This window comes from Chinchilla lanigera, unplaced genomic scaffold, assembly GCF_000276665.1.
Source record: "Chinchilla lanigera isolate Chin_1 unplaced genomic scaffold, ChiLan1.0 scaffold00117, whole genome shotgun sequence".
NCBI classification, from domain to species: Eukaryota; Metazoa; Chordata; class Mammalia; order Rodentia; family Chinchillidae; genus Chinchilla; species Chinchilla lanigera.
Genome location: NW_004955518.1, coordinates 3,179,977 through 3,203,506, shown reverse-complemented (window position 1 = coordinate 3,203,506; position 23,530 = coordinate 3,179,977). Strand labels below are relative to the sequence as shown.

Below are 23,530 nucleotides of genomic sequence, written 5' to 3'. Positions count from 1 at the left end.
AACTTTGCTAAAACTTGTAATTACTAACACTACCTAAAACAGAAGCCACGTTGCTTGAAAACATGTCCCATCCACACAGTGTAACCTTTGAATACATTGTACCACCATTAACTTAGGTATTAATACACTGTAACAATTCCTCACAAAGGTCAAATCTTCAGAGGCTTAAAATCACTTATTGTAAGTGAAAGATCCTGACAAGAAAGGAAATTATAAAGCAGTGAAAGGACCTATTCCCTGCACTGTCTACACCGGAGCTTAAGGAAAGTCCAAGTTTCCATGAACAGAATGTCTTCAGCTGACAGGAAGCAAAAGCTCCCAGCTGTTCAGTAACAGTACCACCCTCCTGGAGGTTCCACTGCACGGTTTCCATGAACTTTTTCAGGCCGTCTGATATTTGCAGCTGGGAGCGGGAGGCATCATGAGTGACTCTTCCAGAAAGAAATGGTATACATTTCTGATTTTCTTTAATAAGAAACATGCATTTCATGTATTATCTTGGATGTCGAAGGGCACTTCAATGGCAGCGACTAGTGTTGGGATGTTACAGTTTAGGCCATTAAACGCTGATGAAAGGCATCTGATGCCAACACACAGCAATCTGAACTAACCCCAATCTTCACCTGTTGCTCCCATCCCAGAATCTGTGATGAACTGAGCAGTGAGAAGCAGAGAAATGCCAAAAGCTCTACTGTTGCAGAAGTTAGCATTTTCAGAGGGGTGTCCCTTGGACTTGTCACAAGTCCAATCTCTTCAGCTGTTCATATGTCACAAAAAACTGTAGTTATGTGTTAAGGCTGCCAAAGAAAATGCTGTCTTATCAACTCCAATGAAAACAAACCTAAAGTTAGCACACCTAGTAACAACTGCGTACAGGCAGACCCATGCCATAGACGTGAGTCAACAGGAAGTGTGTCATTCTTAACTTCCTCGGGCTCTCCCCGGAAGCCGGCTCAGGAAGCTGGAGCAGGAAGATCACAGCTCCGTCTGCACATGCCCCAGCCTCAGCCTCATACTCATTAGCTTCTGTGACTCTGCTGTGCTGCAAAGACTCTACAACAGTCAGCTTCTGTGGGAGAAGAGTTGGGAAACCCTGGAAGCTCCTCAGGCTTCCCATCGTGCAGCCTTCCTTGGGAGGAGGAGCAGATAAAGAGAAAGAAGAGGATGGCAAAAAATCAACATTACTACTTCCTAATTCCGCCTTTTCCTGTCTATCAAACCTTTCCTTCTCCTACTTTGGCATAAATGAAAAAATACAGAGAGGCTAAACAATTCCAGAGCTTATTCCTGTTTATCACCAGTCTCCACAATAAGCATTCTTGAACACTGTCGCCAACCATATTTTTTTGCAAGGCAGCTACAGATGTAAAATCAGTCCTTTCTCTCTCTCTCTCTCTCTCTCTCTCTCTCTCTCTCTCTGAAATCATAAATATCCTCAACTTCTAGAGTAGAATCGAATAAAAAATATTATTGATATATTACCTTTTAATACATTATCATTAAGATCCACAGTATCTAGAACAGACTTTATATTTCCTAAAGCAGAAAGTAAACAGTTATTTCTTAGGATCAGAGGAACTCAAAACACTAAAAATATAAGACAGTAATTAATTTTCTGATAGCTTATACAAATATTCTTTAGCTACATCTTTTTTTTAGATCTACTGCAACACAAAAGGATACGATGATATTCCAAGGACCAAGCCTCAACCAATTTGGCCAAAATCCTTTATAGAGAGCAAAAAAACCTTCATTCTTCCATGTCTATTGAGAAGAAAAAAAGAGTTAAGGTCCAACTTTCTACTGTGTCAAATGCATTAATAGTTGTCAGCTGTTCTATTTCTCTTAAAACTAAATCCTAGGGCTGAGAGTATAGCAGGTACTGGGAGAGTTGCATGGATTACACAGTGAGCTCAAGGCCAGCCTGAACTACACAGTGAGACCCTGACTCCAAAAACCAGAAAGGAAGGGGAGGCGAGAGGAGGGGAGTAGAGGGGAGGGGGAGGAAGGGTAAGGGAAAGTGGGGCAGGGGAGGGGAGGCGAGGGGAGGGGAAGCAAGCAAGCAACAGTGGTAAAGATATCATTCAGAGCACCCTATTTCCTAAGTTGTTGAGAAATAAGAACAATAATATCTTCGCTTCGTCAAATCAATACTTGAAGTGTGATGTGCTGCCTCATGCCGCAGAATGGGAACCATGGACGAGGCCCCTGGTCTGTGACTGCTGAAAATCTAGCTGGGGGACAGTTCAAAAGTTTCATGTACTCATGAATAGTAGGCCCAGTTATTTAAATGCTGTGAATTATAGTGAGATTGATGTGTCCCTTTCAGAGAGATATCTGAATGAGGGAGAGTCACACCAGTTTGACTCCACAGGAAAAAGGTATATATTTTGGAAAGAGACAGTTCTATGATCACAGAAAACATTACTATTTTATTATCCTTCAGAGCAAAGTGAGGTACACAGAAAATGAACTTTCATTTCTAAATATGCACCTAGATTTTATATACATAAAAGTTAGCCCTTGCCAGGCATGGATGGTGATGCATGCCTACAATCCCAGTACTTGGGAGGCTGAGGCAGGAGGACTGCTGTGAGTTCAAAGCCAGCCAAGGATACATAGTGACTTCAAGGCCATCTTGGAATACATAACAAGACCCTATCTCAAAAATCAAACAAAGAAACAAAAAAGTTAACCCCAATCTGTACAATTAATATGTACTAATTATAATACAAAAGAAATAAGTAGAGTAGAAAAGGAGTAGTTTTAAAAAAGTAAACCCAGTGTGGCAAAAATGGTGTGATATATAAACCATCATGCATCTCAGTTTTTGAAATTTTGTTTTTGGAGTCAGGGCCTCACTATATAATCCAGACTGACCTCAAACTGACAACCCTCCTGCCTCAGCTTCTTGAGTCATCATAGTTTTAGTTATTTCTTAAGTCAAAAAAAAGAAAAAAAATATGTATCGGTATCTCACAACCCTTCACAGACAGACATTCATTCTCACCTGTAACAAGCAATCCAGGGTACCTGTGTAGCCAGAGCATTTGCCATCTCGAAGGACTCTCTGATTCATCATACGGGTTCTCACAACATCGACAGGGTTTGAGGCCAGGGCCCCCACTAGACCACAGGTAAAGCTTGAGCTGTGTAAAAGATAGCATTAAAAAAAAAAAACAAAATGTTAATCACCACTCAGCCACAACTGCTACTATCAAAGGCAGGAAACAACCTCCTCCCAAAACTATGTTTAAGTAAAATGGAACAACACGAAATGCATCATGACTAAGGTTGATATCTAGAGAGCCAGACAAGCTTCTTAAATAAATTATCAGCACTGATTTATACTGGCTTGTAAATTCCAGCTACAGCTAAGAATACTTTAAGGTTCCGGAAAGTGAAAGGAAGGAACATCCTACAAGGATAATCTATTCCATCTATTTATGTATAAGAAGGTATCACAGGGCCGGGGATGTAGCTTAGTGGTGTAAGTGCTTGCCTGGCAAGCCTGAGGTCATGAGTTCAATTCCCAGTACCAAAAAAAAAAAAAAGAAGGTATGGCAGTAATATATATTGTTCCTACAGGTCAAAGAAAAGATGTCCTCACTGTAATTGTCCACTAGGGGTCTCAGGTTCTACTGGACTTTCAATCTTACAAGATGATCATAAACATAGGTATTGTTAAACTGACATAAGTATTGTTAATTATGTTAATTATGCCAGCTGGTTCACTGGCTTTTTCTCCTTAAATAACTCTGTTAAATTTAACTGGCCCAAGGTGTTTCTTTTAACAGTATCAATTAACTCAGAGAAGATTTCACAGCCTCAGAGCCTCAGTACCACGTACACTTTGGACCAGAGAGATCATTCTTTGTGGAGACTCTCCTATATACCCTAAAATGACTAGCAGGAACTGGACATAGGTATTGTTAATTATGTCTACCCTAAAATTGTGTCTATACATAACTAACTATAACCTGTACCAACAATCTAATGTGAGAGTATACACCTGTAATAAGCAGCCAAGTGTCACCAAAACATTCAGCTGATCAGAGGCAGAAAGCTGTCAAAACACATCCAAATGAAGCAAATGCAGAAAGGCATCAATCAGGCTACTTCTATACAGATGCTCTCAATTTACGATAGGCTGATGTCGCAATAAATTGAAAATGCATTTAATACTTAATCATAATATCAAAGCTTAGTCTAGCCTACATTAAACATGCACAGATCACTTAAATGAATCTACAGTTGGGAAAAATGATCTAACATAAAGCCTATGTTACAGTAAAAGATCAAATACCTCATATAAGGTATTGAATGCTGTACTGAAAGCAAAAAACAGAATGGTTGCTGACGGGTTCACTTTCACATCACTGTGAAGTTGAATCCTAAGCTGAAGCATCACATATGTCACTTCCATGCACCTGGCTATAAATATTGCCTACACACACTGCAGAGCAGAGCTCTCATGACTTCTGGTCACAAGTGCCACCTGGTTCACTGGCCTTTTCTCCTTAAATAACTCTGTTAAATTTAACTGGCCCAAAGTGTTTCTTTTAACTATCAATTAACTCAGAGAAGATTTCACAGCCTCAGAGCCTCAGCACCATCCACACTTTGGACCAGAGAGATCATTCTTTGTGGAGACTCTCCTATATACCCTAAAATGGTTAGTGGCAACTGGAGCCTCTACCCACTACATGACACAGTGTTCCTCTTGTAGTGACAATCAAAATAGTCTCCACCCTTGCGAAGTGCCCCATTCAGGGCAAAGTCAGCCCCAATGGATTATAATCTATGATCTGTTCAGACAATGTGATAATCTGAAACTACTAAAATAAAGTAAGTCTATAAGTACTGACATGGACAGACATTTAAAATATATTGTAAGGGGCTGGGGATTTAGCTCAGTGGCACAGCGCCTGCCTGGTAAGCGCAAGGTCGTGAGTTCGGTTCCCGATACTCGAAAAAAAAAACCCTAAAATATACTGTAGTTTTTTTGGTTTGTTTATTTTGTTTTGTTTTGAGACAGGGTCTCACTATGTAGTGCAGGAAGGCCCTGAACTCACTATGTAGCTCAGGCTGGCCTTGAACTCATGGTAATCCTCCTGCCTCAGCCTCCCAAGTGCTGGGATTACACAGGGGTATGCCACCATGCCTGACATATATTGTTGAATTTTAAAAAGCAAGTAAGAGGAGCTGGAAGCACAGCTCAATTGAGTGCTTGCCTCACATACTCAAAGCCCTAGGCTGAATCCTCAGCATTGGAAAAGAAAAAGCACACAAAAAAGCACAAAAGCAAGTATAAAGGATAATCTTATTTATGTAATGAAGTACATGTGGTATACTTTTGTAGACATACTCTATACACATAGACACATACCAAACTCTTAACAATAGCTACCCATGTGAAAGGGTAAGAGTTTTGTCCTGCTTCACTTGTTACAATTTTTCAAGTATTAAAATACAATACCTTACAATAAACTTTATCTAAAATGTCTATTATAAGTTTATACCAAATTTCCATCCTAAATGCATGCATACCTAAAATACTAATTTTTTTAAATCCATAAACGTACAGGAAGTGGGTATATACAGTGTCCCCCATCAGGCCTGAGAGAATCAGATGCTTCTTGGTGATGTCATAGACCGGCAGTTCCACACCAACAACAATGGCAGCTCTCTGAGCTGTAAGGGACACACCCTGCAGAAAAAGAGAACCAGCAAAATTATTTAGATAGTCTTCTGTAGAATGCAAGGATTCTCCACAAACTACAACCAGGTTTTATATGTTCTTCCTGACAGGCAGAAATGGGGAGGGCAGGAATGCCAAAGCTGTCCTCACTTCGGCAGCACACATACTCAAAGAACGCCAAAGCTCTGAGGTCTAATTCTGACTCTGGCAATAACTGGTGCGACCTTGGGCCAGATCCTGGCCGGGCCAAGTTGCCTCTTGGAGTCTTCTGTGTCATCTGAGGGCTCATGCTAGGTGATACTTAGGGTCTATTCCATGAACTGACAAGTCACTGAAATTCTAGGGAGCAGTTCTCTGCACAGCGCTTGTCTAATAACATAGATTCTATTTAAGAGCCATGAAACCATATTTATCAATCAGCCAGTGGAAGCAGAATCTGGAAACTGCCTCCATAAGGATTTAAACAACAAAAACAAACAAAAATCAAACAAATTTCTAAAAAATTAAGGAGTATTACTCAACTATTAAAAAAGATAAACTTGAGGCTTTTGTAGGTAAATGGATGCAACTAGAGACCATACTCATAAGTGAAATAAATCAGACCCACATGTGTAAACATCATATATGTCTCCTTGGTGTAGGAACCTGAAAGACTAGGTAAAACTCAAAACGTACAATAGATGATAGGAAAGGGAAAGAAATTGCTCCAAGGAAGTAACAACTGGGATGAGGGAAAGAAGATAAAAGAAAGAAGGAAGGCAAAACATAAATATATATATGAATAGCTGTGGTGACTGTATGGCTGTTGTCTGATGGTGTACTGAAATGAACAGTTAATGTTCACATTTTTTTATGTTCTGATCAACTGTGCATGCTTGTGTCTGGTGGTCTGAGCAACTGATCTGAAAGTAACAATATGGAATGGATTTCAATGGTGAACTCCTACCATCTTGTCTAGTGAAACTATTATCTCTAAGGTTTTATTGAAGAATTATTTTCTTATTCTCTTTAATGGTTTGAGCAATCTTTCATTCTTACATCTGATACTCTGAGCAATGTAGTTGAGGATAGCCATATGTAATGTAACAACCACTGTTGATTTGTATTAATTTGTCTTGAGACCCTGTATCACTTTGAATGTTTTTGCTTTGATTTGTTTATGTTCGTGATACTGGTATGCTGCTACTGTTCTATTTTTTGTTGGTTTGTTTCTCATGTACTACTCTCTTTAAAATAAAAAAATAAAATAAAATAAAAATTGTTCAACCTTCACAAAACTTCTCATACATGAATTATTCAAAAGGTACTTTAAGATCATGATTAGCCCTTATACTCCCATTTTACAGATAGAGAAAGAGAAAAAACTGTCTCACTCCTTTACTCAATTACATCACTTGGATTAAAATAAAGTGATGAAAACAGGTCAAACAAGTTTTAAAAGAAAAAAGGCAAGAAGTCAGTCAGTCAGCAGGAGCTGCTCTTCAACCTTACCTTCCAGAGTCCTCTTGTCCCTTCCTGCTGGTAAATGTTAATGAAGTTGCCTATCATTCCTCCTTGAATGGTGCTATTTTGTGCTTGCATTCGTATCTAGAGATTATTTTAAAGATCAGCATGAGAAGGAAAGAAATTAGCACATTCCCCACTGCCACCACCATGGAATAGCTCTGACAACCACTGCACCTACTGTTTAGTAACCCTTAGAAAAAAAACTGCAATATAAACAATACAGGGACACTACTTTAAAAACGTCCTCAGCAGACTGAAAAGGACTGGTTCTTAGGAACTCTGGAATCTGAAAAGCACTTGGTAGAATCCAGAGACTCCTGCAGACAGTATTTCACTAGGTCTCTAAAAGTTAATTTTTAAAACTTAAGTGAGAACCTTATTTTTTCTTTACTGTAATTATTAGCATGTACTACGTAACTGAACAATACAACGGATTTCTCTGTGACACTTCCACATGCAAATAATATACTCTGATCCTATCCACCTTCCCTACCTTCTCTTGCCTACTCCCCTCATCCCTCTGGTCCCCAGGACAGACAACACTATATTTCTCTGCAATCTGCTAAGTAGAAAAGAGAGAAAGTGATGCTAATTCTAAAGATCTAATATAATTGAGTTATCCAGAGTAGCTGGCTGCACTAAACACAGGCAACCACAGGTATTAAACTGTTCCAAGCCCTACTGCCAACCTGCTGAACCAAAAAGTATGCAAGCAAGCTGACCACATGATGGCCACATGATGCCATTACACTCTGTTACACTTAAACTTATCAGTGAACTTCACAAAGGCCATGGATCCACATGACCAAGACTCACCATAAATAAAATGTTTGATGTAGCTCTTTGCCGTAAGAATGAAAAGGGATTTCTCACACACACACACACACACACACACACACACACACACACACGTACCTTATATTTAAGGAGCAAATATCTTGCCACTACTTCTAAAAGAAACTGCTACTGCCACACTAACAAGGAAAAAAAAACCCAAAATACAGGAACTGCTTTCCCACAAGCCCTGAGCTGTGTCTAAAAAATTAGTAAGAGAATGGATATATTTTTCTTACTCCAACACAAGGTAAACTTATAGCAAAAATGCCTTATGCTTCTCTTCGGACATGCTGTACCTTCCCTGTACTACGGTGTAACTACAGTGCATCCAACATGTCAAACACAGTTCCGATGTTTGTTAGAATCTAGTAGGACTAGACTGAAGGCCCCCTGAGGGCAGGGTCCTCTTCTCCCTCATGTGGGATGCTGAGCACATAGTACAGGAGAAGCACAGAAAATGCACTAAATAAGGAAGAGGTGGAGGGAATACCTTGTGAGGCTTTAGAAGTAATTCTTGCAGAATTTTTATTTAACTTAGTCATTCTCTTGCCTTATTCCAAAACAGATTTAAGGAGGCTGTACCCCTAGTATTCTCAGTAAAGTTACATAATGTGTTACATCTAATTACAGTAAGTAAATATTTTCATTTGTATTTCTTGAAATAAAATTAAATATGTTCACAAATAATTACTAATAAACCATCTAAAGTTGTATAAAGCTTGTAGCCCATCTACTTTTAATGACCAATAGACAAGGGAGATTTTCTATGAAAAAAATAAATGAAATGTACCTAAGCCTAAATTTTTTTCTGCTCAGTCATCAAAATCCTTGATATCCAAAATGACATCTACTTTTGAGCTCATCTGTATCAGTAGGAAGTCCATTTAGTGAACATTTAAAAGCTATGACTCTATACAACACAAGTTATGAACAGATTCACATATATACAGCATATGTTAGATTCACAGATTTTCATTATCTGCATAGTGCTCCCAGTAAGAAAACACAAAATGTGCCTCTAAGCTTACTTTCAAAACATCAGTTGGATTAGCAATGGCTGAGGATATGACTCCAGAGAGAATCCCACATATGACATTGATCAGTAGGGTTTCATCTGTAAATAGACATATTATTTTACTTTTAACAGATAAGAGTTTTTCCTGTAACTCAAAATATTAAATTAGTGTTACTCATTTACATGCTATTTAATTTATTCTTTTTTTTTCCCAGACAGGATATCACTATGCAGATCAGGCTGGCCTCAAACTCACTATGCAGCCCAGGCTGACCTCAAACTCACTATGCAGCCCAGGCTGACCTCAAACTTAGGCAATCCTCCTGTCTCAGCCTTCTGAGTGCTGCGATTATAGATGCATATCACCAACCTGGCTTTAATTTATTCTTTATAAATCAAGCATTTTTTCCCACCAGGTGTGGTGGTGCACACCTCTAATCCTAGCATTTGGGAGGCTGATGCAAGAGGATTTCCATGAGTTCAGAATAGCCTAGGCTACATAGGGAGACCCCTGTCTCAAAAACAAAAAAACAAGCAAGTTTTAAAAGAAGTTCTGTTGGCTGAAAGGATTTTGCTTAGCAAAATTTCTTGGTAGGTAAGAAATAAATATGAATCATCCTGCAATGTGAGTAATAATCTACTAATTAAGTTTTGTGTGCAAATTCAGACCACTGTAATTAAGATGAGGTGTATCTGTTAGGAGAATTAAAAAGATCTAAACACCTACAAGGTAAGATGGTGATTTTTTTGCAACAGAAAGTTTTTTAAACATATGCATTTAGTTTGAAACATAGCGAAGTATGTTTGATGCATCTTTCAAAGCTCTTGTTCACCACTCACGTAACAGTGACTCGTGCTCGCCCCGTTGTTGGGGAGACAGACAATCCTATGGATTAAAACAAGGTCACAGAACTGGACACAGTCATAGAACTTAAGAGCTTTTAACACAAAGAAATGTACTCAATACTTTCCTAAAAAATGGGTAATAATTCACATGACTTTAAGTTGCATTAAATGGCAACAACACACCATCTACTCCAGGCATTTTGAGGACAATTAATTAACACCGTTGTAGAGATGGCACCTTCTAAGTGATACTCCTCTCAATTCAGCTGATCCCTAAGCAAAACTCATTTAGACTTTAAACTCAGACTTCTCCTTAGCTATAGTAAAGCTGAAGAAAATTTGCTCCAAAACCACTTGAATTAAAAGACCAACAAGGTAAGGAATCTGTATCCCTAGTGTTCTCAGTCAGGTTGTCTAATGTATTGTATCTAATTATAATAAATAAATATTTTCACTTGTATTTCCTAAAGTAAAAATGTTAAGTAAGAAAATGTGTTCAAAAATAATTACTAATGAAAAAAAAGAAGCAATTACTAATGAGCACCCTAGATTTAAGCAAAAGTCACAGCCCATCTATTTTTAATGAACCCACATAACAAGGGACATTTTCTATGGAAAAATAAATGAAATGCATCTAAGTCCGAATTTTTTTTTCTGATCAATCACCAAAATCCCCAAGTGGAAAACAGACTCATCACTCACCTTCAGGGCGCTCAACAAACAATCGCTTCAAGCTCTGGTAAGTGCCGATCTTGATGGTGCCATAGGAAGCCTGGCGCAGCATTGCAGGGGCAATCCTGTTGAATCAAAGTGCAAGGGGACAAAACAACCTAAAAGGAACTCGAAGATCACAGAGACCCACATGCAAGACCAATGAAACTGCACTACAATCATTTCTTAAAATACAAAATCTAACAAAAATACACATGGGTTCGGTGAAATTTATGCCAATTAGTTAACTAAGTGGGAGGTCAGTCTCATATTTATGCTCAATGAAAATGTAAATGAACAGAACCCATTTGCCCATTCACATTTTCTTTAATTTTTATCTTAACAGTACGTTTGTAGTATGTAATGATTACACTCACCACAGGAAGATAGAACATGTACATGACATCTTAATATTTTTAATGCTCACTTACACTAAAATGCAAGGGCTTTCCTGTCTCAGCGGCTAGGAAAACGAGCCCAAGCAGGCATACCATAAGCACCTGCAATTCTCCTGCTGTGGAATTCATCTACTCACTCCTTGGGGCCTACCTACTTCAAGTTATTTCCTCTCCCTAACAGTTTGCCACTACAATACTGAAACAAGTTCAATATGGAATCGGGAAAAACAAGCCAACTTTCTCCACCAATAACCACCCTGTGCGTGTAGCCCCCAGCTCTTTTTGCACTTCTCACCTCCCTCTGCCGTTACAATCTGGGTTCTCTCTACCCTCTCCCTCAACTCCCCCCTTGCCAAGATGGCTAAGTGGCAATTTTGTTGCTAAATTAAATGATGCCTTTCAGGTAGTGGTTGTACAACCTCTGTAGTGTTTGCTCCTGGCCCACCCATGGCCCTCTGGCAGCTCTCTCCTCCCTGACAGGCAGTAGGACCACCCTCTCCCACTTCTTTTCCCTAAGCACCCTAGCTATGTCCTCTGGGGAGCTCCAGAATTCTACCCTACTTCTCTCCTCACTCTACACAGCCCCTGCCTGAGCTCATCATACACAATCACAGCTTCAACTAGCATCTAACACTGATGACTCCTAAATCCCTGTTTCCAACAGTGACCCAAAGATACAGTACCAATTTGCTATGTTCTCAATTTAGATGACCTACATATACCCCCAGGTCAAATGTCCCATATTGAAGTAATTATCTTTCTCCTCCCAGGGAATGAATTATCACTTTCCACTTCCTAAACCAGGGAATGGAACCTCCAACTCTACACTGGACAAAACCAGAAGCCCATTAGCCCTGCTTCCTCCTTCCTCACTATGCCTTACATGGGAAGCCTAATACTACTGACCTACATCCTAAACGGTTTTCTAGTCTGCCTTCTTCCTCCTCACACCGTAAAATAATAGCCCAGCTCAGATTCTCATCGTTTCTGCTTCCAACATGACAGCTCTGCATCTAGAGCTGCCTATCAACCCTTCCTCTCCATGGCAACCAGGCAACTTTTAAATAGAAACCTGACCTTGTCAGTCCTCCTACTTAAAGCTCCCAATGAATGTATTTATTACACATCAAAAACTTATAAAGTAAGGAAAAAACCTTTAGTGGCTTCAATCTGTAACAGGCACAGCAAACTCAAATGCTTACAGATACAAGCAGATGTGAGGGAAGCAGGCTCACCCCAACTGCATACAAATGTTGTATGTGTCAAGAGGTTTTACAAGCCAGAGAAAGCATACTTAACTCTATCACTATCATAAGTGAACGAATGTAGTTACAACGTTGATTTTTCTTGAGAACATGGAATCCTGGAATCTTATGTGCAATTCCTCATTTTTAAAATACTGGCTTGGTCAACCATGATGGCATGAATATGTAATTTTGCTAGTCAGGAGGATGAAGCAAGAGGATTTCTTGAGTTCAGAAGCTCAAGGCCAACCTAGATAACAGGGATCCTGTCTCAATCAATCAATCAATCAATCAAATATTGGCTCAACTGAAACACAAAAACCTTGGGAATCCCAGCCCACTTGGGAGGCTAAGGCAGGAACATCACCACAAGTTTGAGACCAGCCTGGACTACACAGTGAGTTCAAGGCCAGCCTGGACTACATAGTGAGACCCTGTCTCAAAAAAAAAGTAGAATATTGTTTCTATAAGGATTTCAAGACCGGAAAAAAAATTTTAAAGAAAACAAAAAACTTGCTGGGCGTGGTGGTGCATGCCTGTAATTCCCAGCACTTGGGAGGCTAAAGCAGGGGATCCTTTTGAGTTCGAGGCCAGCCTGAACTGCATAATGAAACCCTATCTCAAAACAAAACAACAGGGGCTGGGGATTTAGCTCAGCGGCAAAGCACCTGCCTGGCAAGCGCACGGTCGTGAGTTCGGTTCCCGGTACCGGAGAAAAAACAAAAAAAAACAACAACAACGAAGACAAAAACCTTTGGGATTGATGGCTCCTTGAAGGGGCTGTGAGCCCCAAGTTTGGGACCTGAGTTTGGCATAGCATGAGGTTGTCCATGTCCTTATTGCCACTTATTACCCCTTATTACCACTCCAGCTCAGTCTCTTGCTACTCACCACCTCCTACACTATACCTGTGCTGAATTACCTGCAGTTCCCAGAATGCACCACGCTCTCTTGCACACGTTCCTGGCCCTGTATGAATACCACTCCCCTCTAATTGCAGCCAGCTAGCTGTTCTTGATTCCTCAAGGTCTGTTCCAGTGCCTCTTGTCCAAGCTTCCCTAAGGATAATCACCTCTCTCTTCCCTGCAGTCTGGGACTGATGCCCTCTCTCTACCATTTCCACACCTGCATCCCAACTGTCAACTCCTTAAGGACAGTGTGATGCTGCTGATCCTTTGTTCTCTGAGATCCTTGCTCACCTTTCTCTGTCCCCTAAGAAGGTGATGTTACATACTACATAACTTAGGCGCCCTGGCCAGCTGACTTCCAGGGAATTCAGCCAGTAGGAAAAGCGAGGGAGAAGAAGAAAAAGACAAAGGACTTCTTCCTCCTCTCTGGGTATCACTACAGCATCCCTTGACAACTGCTGTCCCTGGCTTATAGGCACCAGCTCCCCTGGGGTCTGCTAAAACCATCCTACCCTTGCCCCCAGGCCTCTATGGTTGGTAACAATTTCTCATCTTGCTAGTTTCTAATCTACCCTCCATCTTCCCCTTGACCTTTAATTTCCCTTGACTCTTCATTTAAACCACCTAGTGAAGTCTGTTTCATCTTCCTCCCACCCAGAGCCTACAAAACAGTCACACCCTGTCCATTAAGTGCTGACTCCAATGCCACTCTTATCCATAGTACTCTTTCATTACGGCAAAAAGAGTGAAAACTGAAAAACAGAACGCTTCAAACCAACAGTTTTTGTGTTACTGTCTGTACTTATATAAATAAAAGCAGTATCATTAAAACAATATGCTACATAAAATACATATTTAGAAAAGAAGTGGAGTCAAAATGTACTGTGCTAATTACCATTTTCAGATATAAATCAAATGTTTACTTTTTCTCTATGAAGGCTTAAAGTTATTCCCAGTATCAAAAAAAAAAGGCTTATGATTAAGTCTATTCTTCTGAAAGAATCAATAGTGAAATAATACAAATACAAAAAGGTTACTCACCCTGAATACAATGCCTTCAGCCCTTCTTCTCTGCCTATCCTTACTAAAGCGTGCAACATTCCTCGATACTTGATTTCTCTAAAGTTTGCATCATTCCTCTGGCCTTGTATCTGGAGCCGTGTCTTGGTTAAATCGATTGGAAAGGTGCCTTAAAATTTTTTAAAAAGGAGTATTTCATTTAGCACAAAGAAATTCAATAAATACATACAATGGTGTATCACTAAGGAAACATTCAAACTATGATGTACAATTAGAAATGTCAGGAAATGGAAGAACTGTGCAATCTTTTTCCTATTAAACAATGAAGGGGCAAAAAGATTAACAAAAGCAAAAAATGCATAAATGCATTCTTTCTTTACACTTTTATGTACACATCACTTTATTCTATAAAGGATTTAAGGAGGCTGCACTGCTAGAGAAAACAGATATAAAGATTTACCCAAATAGGAAATCCATTTAAAAACCGGTTACTATTCTGTGTGTATATGAAGACTAAAATGTAATGCAACTGAAGAGAGGTAAGTTCATTTTCTAAAGGAATTTCTCACTTAGGAAGGAGTGTTTTGTAGTCTAAAATTAAATTTGATAATGCAGGTAGAGATGTTTAATATAGTGCCTAACCCAAACATATAAATATGTAAATATGTATGTGCATATATATCCAAATATATAAAACCCATCCTCACACAGTAACTTTGATTCTTGAATCAAGGTTAATTCTTCAGTGAGAGAATCATTCACTGACATTTATGAATTCACTCGCTGAAAGCCCACCAGCACAGGGAACCCAAGCCAGTAGGTGAATGGTTAACAAGCCTTGGAAGGCAACTGAGCAAATGAAATACTCATCCCAGCACTGGTGCTCAGAGGTTGCTCAATCAATGTATATTGAATGAATGATGTGAGAATAAACAGGGTTAGGATACCAAAAGAAGCCAGGGCTATAGTTCAGTGACACAAGCACCTGCCTGGCAAGTGCAAGGTCCTGAATTCAATTCCCAGTACTAAAAAAAAAAAAGAAGATACCAAAAGAATATGAACAACATACAAAATTAGAAAGTGATTTACTAAGTACAGGCAATCTAATCTGGCTCAGGGAAGAGGTTTGAGCTTTTCAAACCTCTTTACAACCAAATGGTTAATAGCGGAAAAGTGGAGAAAAGGACAAGGAAAACAGGGACAGATGCAATCCAAACAAGATTCATAACTTTTATTTAGTCAACAGCCTCAACTTTCTCCCCCTTGTACTTTGAACTTCTAGTAAGCAGCCAAAATGACTATTCTGTCTTTAGAATATACCAAAAGATAGCATTTCTGAATTGAGATTGTTTTATAACAATCTACACTGGAACAACATTCATATCAAATACCAAATGGAAGCCTTAACAAGTTTCAAACCCCACCAGACTTCAGTACCCTGGGCTGCTTACCACATTCAGCTGTGATGGAGGCCAGCCCTCCATAGACAAAGGGCTTCCAGTTGAGAGCTGACATTCTGTCACTGTTCCTTAGAATCATACAAGCATCGTCTCCAGCAGTTTTCTCCTGGACACAACAAGATTATTCTAAGTTACGATCTGTCACATAGCATGCTTCTTCTCTAACTCCCTCGTCTTTAGAGAGTGCCATTGGGCTGTCACTGAAGCCTCCGGCAACAATCCTCAACATTAAGTGTCCTTAATTTGCACTCAGGCCTCAAGAAATCTGGTGCTGGGCTGGCACTGCTCTGTGCGTATGCATTCAGTGCAGTGTGGGGGTGGGTGTTTTCTAGATAGTGTTTTATCTTAGCTCTTTCTTCTTCCTCATGTGCATATTTGCTATTTATCTGCCACTGTCTTAGTGAGTCCCTTAGGAGAGGCATGAGGTACACTGAGCAAAAAAATGTCACAGACCCGCATCACCAGTAAGGTGACGACTGCTTCAAATACCACAACCTACTCTAGAGCACACTCTGAGAACGTCAGCTCCCTTCCCTTAGCCATGTTATGGCACCAACTGGAAGGCAGCTTAGCATGCAGGAAATACGCTGACCTGAGTTACATATCTCCTTGAGGAAGCTCCTCTTAACCATAAATGTAAGTATTTTCAACAAAAATCACCAACAAAACAGCTAACACAACCAATTATGGGCAGCACACATCTTTTTATTCACGAAGAGAAATAAAATACCTAGCTTTAGAGATTAAATATTAAACATATTAAATATTGTAGAGATTAAATATTAAATATATTAAAGACACTTGATAAATGTTGCCTTCTACTTTTCCCCTCCACGGTCTCCCCCACTGTGATACATACTCACGTGCTGCAGCCCAGCCTTCTCATTCATGACACATATGTTCCACAGTTGTATGTGATCTGATTAGCAAATGTGGCCTTGTGCCCATTAACATGAAACACAAATTAATACAGTTTTGTATATATAAAGTCAATAATACTGTCAGTTTAAAATAAAATTTCTAGGCCAGGGCACCTGCCTGGCAAGTGCAAGGTCTTGAGTTCAATTCCTGGGACCAAAAAATAAAATAAAATTTAAAAAGCTATTTATTATGGTGATTTCTGGCAAAACCTATGCACAGTGTTTTTATTTTGCATGTGTTTAGGAATTTCCCAAGTCTACATTTCCCAGAAGCCTATCACACGTCACTAATGCTCAGAATGCCAGTTCTCACCAAGCCCAAGGAGCTTGCTTAAGCTAAGAAGAAATACAAGGAGCCCAGAGAGGATGCTATGTAATTCTAACAACAGTTACTCATTATTTGCAGATCTTAACCAAATTCAGAGTAGTTACAGATGAGTGGGGTAGAAGGTTCCCTCAGCACAGAACCTGAAGATCATCATATGTTCCATAAATTTCAGTAACAAGAAGCAACCCTTGTCACCTAAATTCCTTTCATTATCCATGAAAAAATTCATAACTCCTCTTACTATACTGAAAACATTTACTTAACTCTTAGCCTTACTAAATTCATAACTAATATAATGATTAACACAGTAAGTTATGGATTGCAGGAACATATTAACAGTAAATTTAGAATAAGGCATTGTGGCACACAACTGTAATCCCAGCACTGGGGAGGCTGAGGCAGGAGGGTTGCTGTGAGTTTAAGGCCAACCTAGGCTACACAGCAAGACCCTGCCTCAATTAAAAAAAAAAAAATTTAGAGAGCGGTTTCTGAGTGTAGTGGTTATCACATTCACCTCACATATTAATGGTAAGTCTTTTTTTTGGTACCATAAATGGAACCCAGGGCCTAGCACTTGTTAGGCAGGCACTGTGTCACTGAGCTAAATCCCTGGCCCCAAAAGTAAGTCTTATAATTCATTTACTATCCACTAGCAACTTCCTCAACCCGTTTTCAGGTTTTGCTAATTGCCAGGTTAAATAAAAAAAAAAATGGTCACAGTGTCCCATAGCAGTGCTATGTGGATACCAATAAGTGTCTTGTATAAGTGAATTGGTGGCTTTCCTCAAAAAACTAGGGACAGTAAGTCAAATACTACCATTCTCATACACAGACTATAAAACCCAGATATATGGAGGTATCCTGCCTCCAGGCTCACCATGGATGGGGACAGAGCTGTGCTGCAACCTGGTGTTCTGACTCCAAGTGCAACATTCTTTCTGCTACAACCTAAGGCGGGACATTTTCGTAAGACACTGAAAACATTTTAAAAACAAAGAACCCACAAGAAGATTGTAATGATTAAAGATCTTCTATTACTTTTAATAAGATATATGAAGCAGAACTAAAAAGGTACTGCTCACAGGATGCATCTTATAAACAATAAAAATGTGCTTCAGAGAAAAATCATAGACTGTTCAGAAGGTAGTCACTTCTACCCTAAAGAGCAACAATTTATTTTCCCAACAAATAGTACATAAAAATAGTGTTCCTGCAATCTTTTATTCCAAGTTTCTTATTAAAGTGAAATTTATACAACATAAAACCACTTTAAAGTGTCACTGAGTGACACTTAGTATATCCACTGTGCTGCGTAACCACCAATCTAGTCCCAAAACATTCTCATCATCCCAAGAAGTCATTAAGCAATCGCTGCCACTTCCCCTACCCTCACCTCCTTCCTATAAGATTCTTATTTTGGATGGTGTGACACTACACATTCTCAAGTTCCTGTGTGGAACATGGGATTCCTCAGGCGTTCTTAACCTGGCTGCACAGCTTCTTAACAGTAGACACCAGGAACCAGTGACAGAATGAGGATTGCAGGGATGCAGCCCAAGCATCTGTGCCATTACCGAAAATCACCAAATTACAAAAATGATAACCAAGTTACACCATGGGACACTATGACCATTTAAATTACTCTTTAAAGTAGTTTACTTTTCACTGATGACATTATAGTTGATCTTTCTATTCACCTTACTGAGAAGTGACTTTTTTTAAACAATGAGTATATATGTACCATGCAGACATATATACACCCATATCCATACAAGATAGCCTCCAAAATGTCACCGGAAGTACCAATTTGGGTTTTTTTTTTTTTTTTAAGAAAGGGTCTCATTATGTAGCCCAGACTGACCTCAAATGCACAACAATCCTCCTGCCTCAGTCTCCCAAGGGCTAGGATTACAGGTGTGCACCACCACACCCAGCATAATCAATCTTTAATTTATAAAATTAAGTCTACTGCCATATAATCTCATCCCATCTCATTAATTTTCTAGTTTTATGTTATTACTTTTAGGTCTTTACCTCTGTCAGTTTTGGTATTAAGTCCTTAGTTATTTAGATTAAAACCCAAAGGTTCTGGATTAATCATGCAAATTCTCAACTGTAACAACTGCAATTGCCTCCTCATCCTTTTGAATCACATGGGATGGATCACATACTCATTAGCTCTCAGATGTACTGCCAAACTAAAACTTATCTCCCACAAGTGACTGTTCACTCCTGCAACAGCATCCCTGCTCACACTCTAAAAAATACTTTCTATTCAACTACAGTGCTTAAAAGTTGTCTAGTAAGAAAGTTAAAGACAACTTTTTGGTTCTTCTGTTTTCCTTTCCAAACACTAACGGTGGATCCCTGAGCAGTTACGATCACTGAGCCTTCCCAAGTTAATGTTTGCAGAGTAAAAGAATGATCTGGCTTACACAAGAATCAGGAAGCCTCAGGAGGTAGACGAACATCCAATCAAGAAGGGGTTCTAGTTAAGATTCTGTGAGCCTGTGTCCACTAAACTGTACAGGTCCCAGCAAGCTATAACAGGGCTTCAGTTATCTTGGGCTGTAATCTCGGTTCAGTAAACTAACCTATGTATTTTTGCTTTCATCTGTGTTTGGAGGGCTCATACTAACTTCCAAACAGCTTTCTGAAAAAATCTCAACCTGCTAAAATACCAAGATTTACAGGCCAGGACAGTCAGATTGATGGGTCCTTAGCAACCAACTTCCTGGGCAGCATCTTAGCAAGAGATCCAGGGAACAGATTACAGCTCTACAGAAACCAATGGTTGGGAAGCAACTGGATCACTTCCCACTATACCCTACTCCTTGGCCATGCTCTAGGTCAGACTAAATCAGTGGCCACTTCACTTTGCTGCATTATGAATACGACACTAACAACAGCTGTCATTACGGAATACCTGACAATGAGCTTTGCTATGTATCTTCCAGAGGATTTAGTACTTACAACCCTATGAAATAAGTATCAACTGAAGCAACACAACCTCAGAGAAGTGACTTTCCTTAGTCACAGCTGTAGGACATTCAAATTAATGTTTCTCTGAAGGACTGCATGATCTTTACTTTGTAGCCAAACACTATCTTCAAAGCTGATTTAAAAAAAACAAAACAACATACTAGGATCCAAAGTTACAGCTCAGTTGTACAGTGCTTGCCAAACATGTACAAGGCCCCTAGAATCAATCTTCAGTATTGTGCCCTCCCACCCACACACACAGACCAGAGAGGTCCTACATATCCAGAATAAATGTAAAATTTTTCTGCGAGAGATACAAAATTATTTTTAATAAAGAAAAGTGTTTTCTGAAGGTAAATGTCTATATAAATTAAAACTCCCAAAAATTCTCCCTTTATTTAAGATATACGTTACCAGTCCTTTCTACTATATTCCCTTTTATATATTTACCTAATATTTATTTTCACCTGACCTTATTTGTTGAGCTGTAAAGACAGCTAACTAAATACAGTACTTGCTGCTAGTACCTATGAAAGCTTTCCAAGTTTCTCTTATACAATTAATTCTTGATAAGTTCTTTCAATTTTACTTGGCGCTTCCTTTTCAGTCTGCAGTCCTAAACTGCAACCAATGCCTAAACTTCTGCGCTCTCATAAATCTTTGTTCCCTGCTGGACTGCCCTTTCATGAACTCTATTTTCTATAAGAGTGCAGGAGGAAAAATAAGCTCAGCACAAACTTATGAAACATAGGCTTTAAAAAGAATCTTTGAAATCCTATCTCATTTCACATGAATTAACAGAGCCCTTGGTCACGAAGGTTGATGGCAGCAAAACCAAGCCCGAAATTTATGCCGTTCAACTTTCTCCTTACACAAGTAGGACAAACGTAGACTCTGCAGGGCACTTCCAACACTGTTTTGCTATTCTTGCGCACAAGCAGTATTTTTGATCACTGCGACTGCTTTATATGAAATTATACTTAGTGAGGAAACCCAGAGCTGAAGTTAACTTTAAAAGCCAATTCATTCGATCGGTCCCTGCAAACATGAACCAACCCGCTCGTTCCAGGAGCAAGTCCAAGGCCGGCGCGCGCTTTCCCGGCGTGCGGGCTGGCGGAGGCTGGGGCTGAAAGAGCCCACTCGCGGGGGGGTGCGCACCGGTGCGGGCGCTGAGATCCCGGGGCTGCTCCACGCGCGCACCCCCACGACACTGGAACCGGAGTCGCCACCGTGACAGCGCCTCCCACAGGGCCCGCCAGACCCCGGAGCGGCAGCCGGGCCCCAAACGGAACCGGTGAGCAGCGTCACCCCGCGCACACTCGGCCCGGTCGGCTTTCCGGAGAGCGCGGCCCCAACCACACCTCCCACCAAGGGTTCGGGTGCTTCCGGAAAAGCGGGGCAGTGCGAGAGGCGCGGGTCAGACACTCACCTGCGACGGAGGCCCTCCGCCTTTCCCCGCCCTGGACCAGCCGGGATGAACAGCAACGCCGCTCGGCGAAGAAAAGGCTGCCCGGCAGCGGGGGCGGCCCAGGCCCCGTGTCGCAGTCCCGCCCCGCTGCTCGCGGTTCCGCCCACAACGTCGGCTCCCATTGGCCGCCATTGCAAGTCCCGCCCAGGCCACGCCCACGGCTGTCTGTGCGCCGGCTTCGGCGGGGCGGTGTGCCGGCTTCGGCGGGGCGGAGCTCCGGCCCGGACGCTAAAGGGGGTCTGGGCTCGCGCCTGTGGGCAGGATGCGTAGCCCTGCGGTGACGGGGTACAGGGTCGGTTCTCTGGTCCGCGGCGAAAGAAGCGTGAGGAAGCCCCGATCAATGGAAAAGAACCTTCTCAGAGGGTGGCTTCCGTGCCCACGTGAATCTTGACTGCCGGAAAGAAGTAAACGTGCACTTCTTTTCATACCCTAGCTTTTTAGTTGGAAAATTATATAGCAGTAGTACGGAAGTATGAGAAATACTATTTTATGGAAATGTTGCTTTGGGCAGTTTTCTTGGTTCCGTGCGCTTTGTTAAGAATGCGTATTTCCCTGGGCACAGTGACATGCACCTGTCCCAGCACTTGCAGGCTGAGGTGGGGGAATTACTTGAGGCCAGTAGTTAGAGACAACATAATGAGGCACCGCCTGAAAAAAGAAAGAAAAAAAAAAAAAAAACTGGAAACGCGAACACGTATTTTATGGGCACCAACAGGTACACATAACCCCTCACAACGGGGGTTAAATTTCAACGCGGTTTTCAGGGGTCAGCAAACTATAGTTCACAGGCCAGTCCATTGGTTATTTTTATACAGTCCTAGAACTAAGGATAATTTTTATTTTTTAATAGTTACATTTTAAGTGATTATGTAGCTCTCTATAACATTCTGGATTTTGCCTCCTGGCCTGCCTCATAGTTATAACCTGATCCCTGACAGAAAGTATTTTATTGGTTTTTACAATCCCTCGGCCAGCCTTTAGCAAAATTCACTTTAAAGTGTTCCAGTTTGGTCTCCACTGTGCATCCTATTTGGGGCACATTTGGTGAAGGAGGAGTCGCTTAGGAACAGCCGGTGGTAGCAGAGTGACCATTGGGAGACACCCAGAAAGACCTCCTGGCAGCCTGGCAGGTCTGGCTGGCAACACGATTCTCTTACTACCATCAATACAGCTTATACGTTTAACCAAAACCCCTTACACTTTCTATTTAAAAGCACAAGTACATCAATTGCATATTTCAAATCAAAATCAGGATAAAGTGAGATTCTCTAAAGAGGATAATTCCCATTTTTGCTGTTACACTTCAGATAAGTAACAAACCCGTGCAGATTGTCTTACATTTAATGGTTAGAGCTAAAAATATTAGTACTATGAGTTTTATTTAGCTCATCATTTCTATATTTAATCGCAAACCTTTCTAAAGTTATATAATCCTATAACTACCAACAGATTTTCCAGCTCAAACTAGCTGCGTAAATGGCAAATGGAAAATATCAGGACATATATTATCTTTAAAAGAATCAAGACTAGGGTCTAGGACATGGGAGCCACACTACTGTGTGTCCCTTTTATATAAAAGAACATGCCTGATACATCAGGGACCACCAGTTAAACGTTTCAGTTTGAGATTAGGTTTTCTACTTTCATTCCTGGGCACACCACCCTACTCTCTACCAAATTTGTTTGTATCCTGTTGTAAATTTTATAACTGAATTTAAGTGGGGTGAGGTGGAGTAGGGAACATAAAAAGAGGGAAACAGATCACATTTAAAGGATTAAAAATAATAATAACCTCAGGCCAGGCATAGTGGAACATACCTGTAATCCCAGCACTCAGGCAGAAGCAGGAAGATCACTACAAGTTCAAGGCCAGCCTGTCCTAAATAGTGACATAATGAGCTCAATACCAGCCTGAACTACATAGCAAGACTCTGTCTCAAAAATAAATAAATACAAACTTCAAACTTCTCAGCAGCAGTGCTGGAAGCTACAAAACAATGTCTTAAATTTTAGGATGATTTCTTGCCAAACTGTAATACCCACCTAACCAAACTATTAATAAGAGAATTTAAAAGTTAGAAATGTGCAAGTCCTTAAAGAATTGACCTCTCATGCATGTGTCCTCAGAGAAAGCTAATGGAAAATATGCTTCCCCAAAAGCAAAGAATAAACTGAAAGCTGGAAGA

General features: G+C 40.4%; 1 protein-coding gene across 1 annotated transcript; it reads right to left on the bottom strand.

Annotated features, from left to right (window-relative positions):
* Positions 1–445: 445 nt before the first annotated feature.
* Slc25a30 (solute carrier family 25, member 30) lies at positions 446–21,422 on the bottom strand. Its single transcript, XM_005409085.2, has 10 exons — positions 21,306–21,422; positions 15,638–15,752; positions 14,208–14,355; positions 10,608–10,702; positions 9,073–9,158; positions 7,193–7,288; positions 5,586–5,710; positions 3,011–3,149; positions 1,684–1,764; positions 446–778 (listed from the first exon to the last, which is right to left on the bottom strand). Exons 2-10 carry the CDS (start codon positions 15,723–15,725, stop codon positions 737–739), a joined length of 900 nt encoding a protein of 299 aa, XP_005409142.1. The 5' UTR covers positions 15,726–15,752; positions 21,306–21,422; the 3' UTR covers positions 446–736.
* Between the last annotated feature and the right edge of the window lie 2,108 nt (positions 21,423–23,530).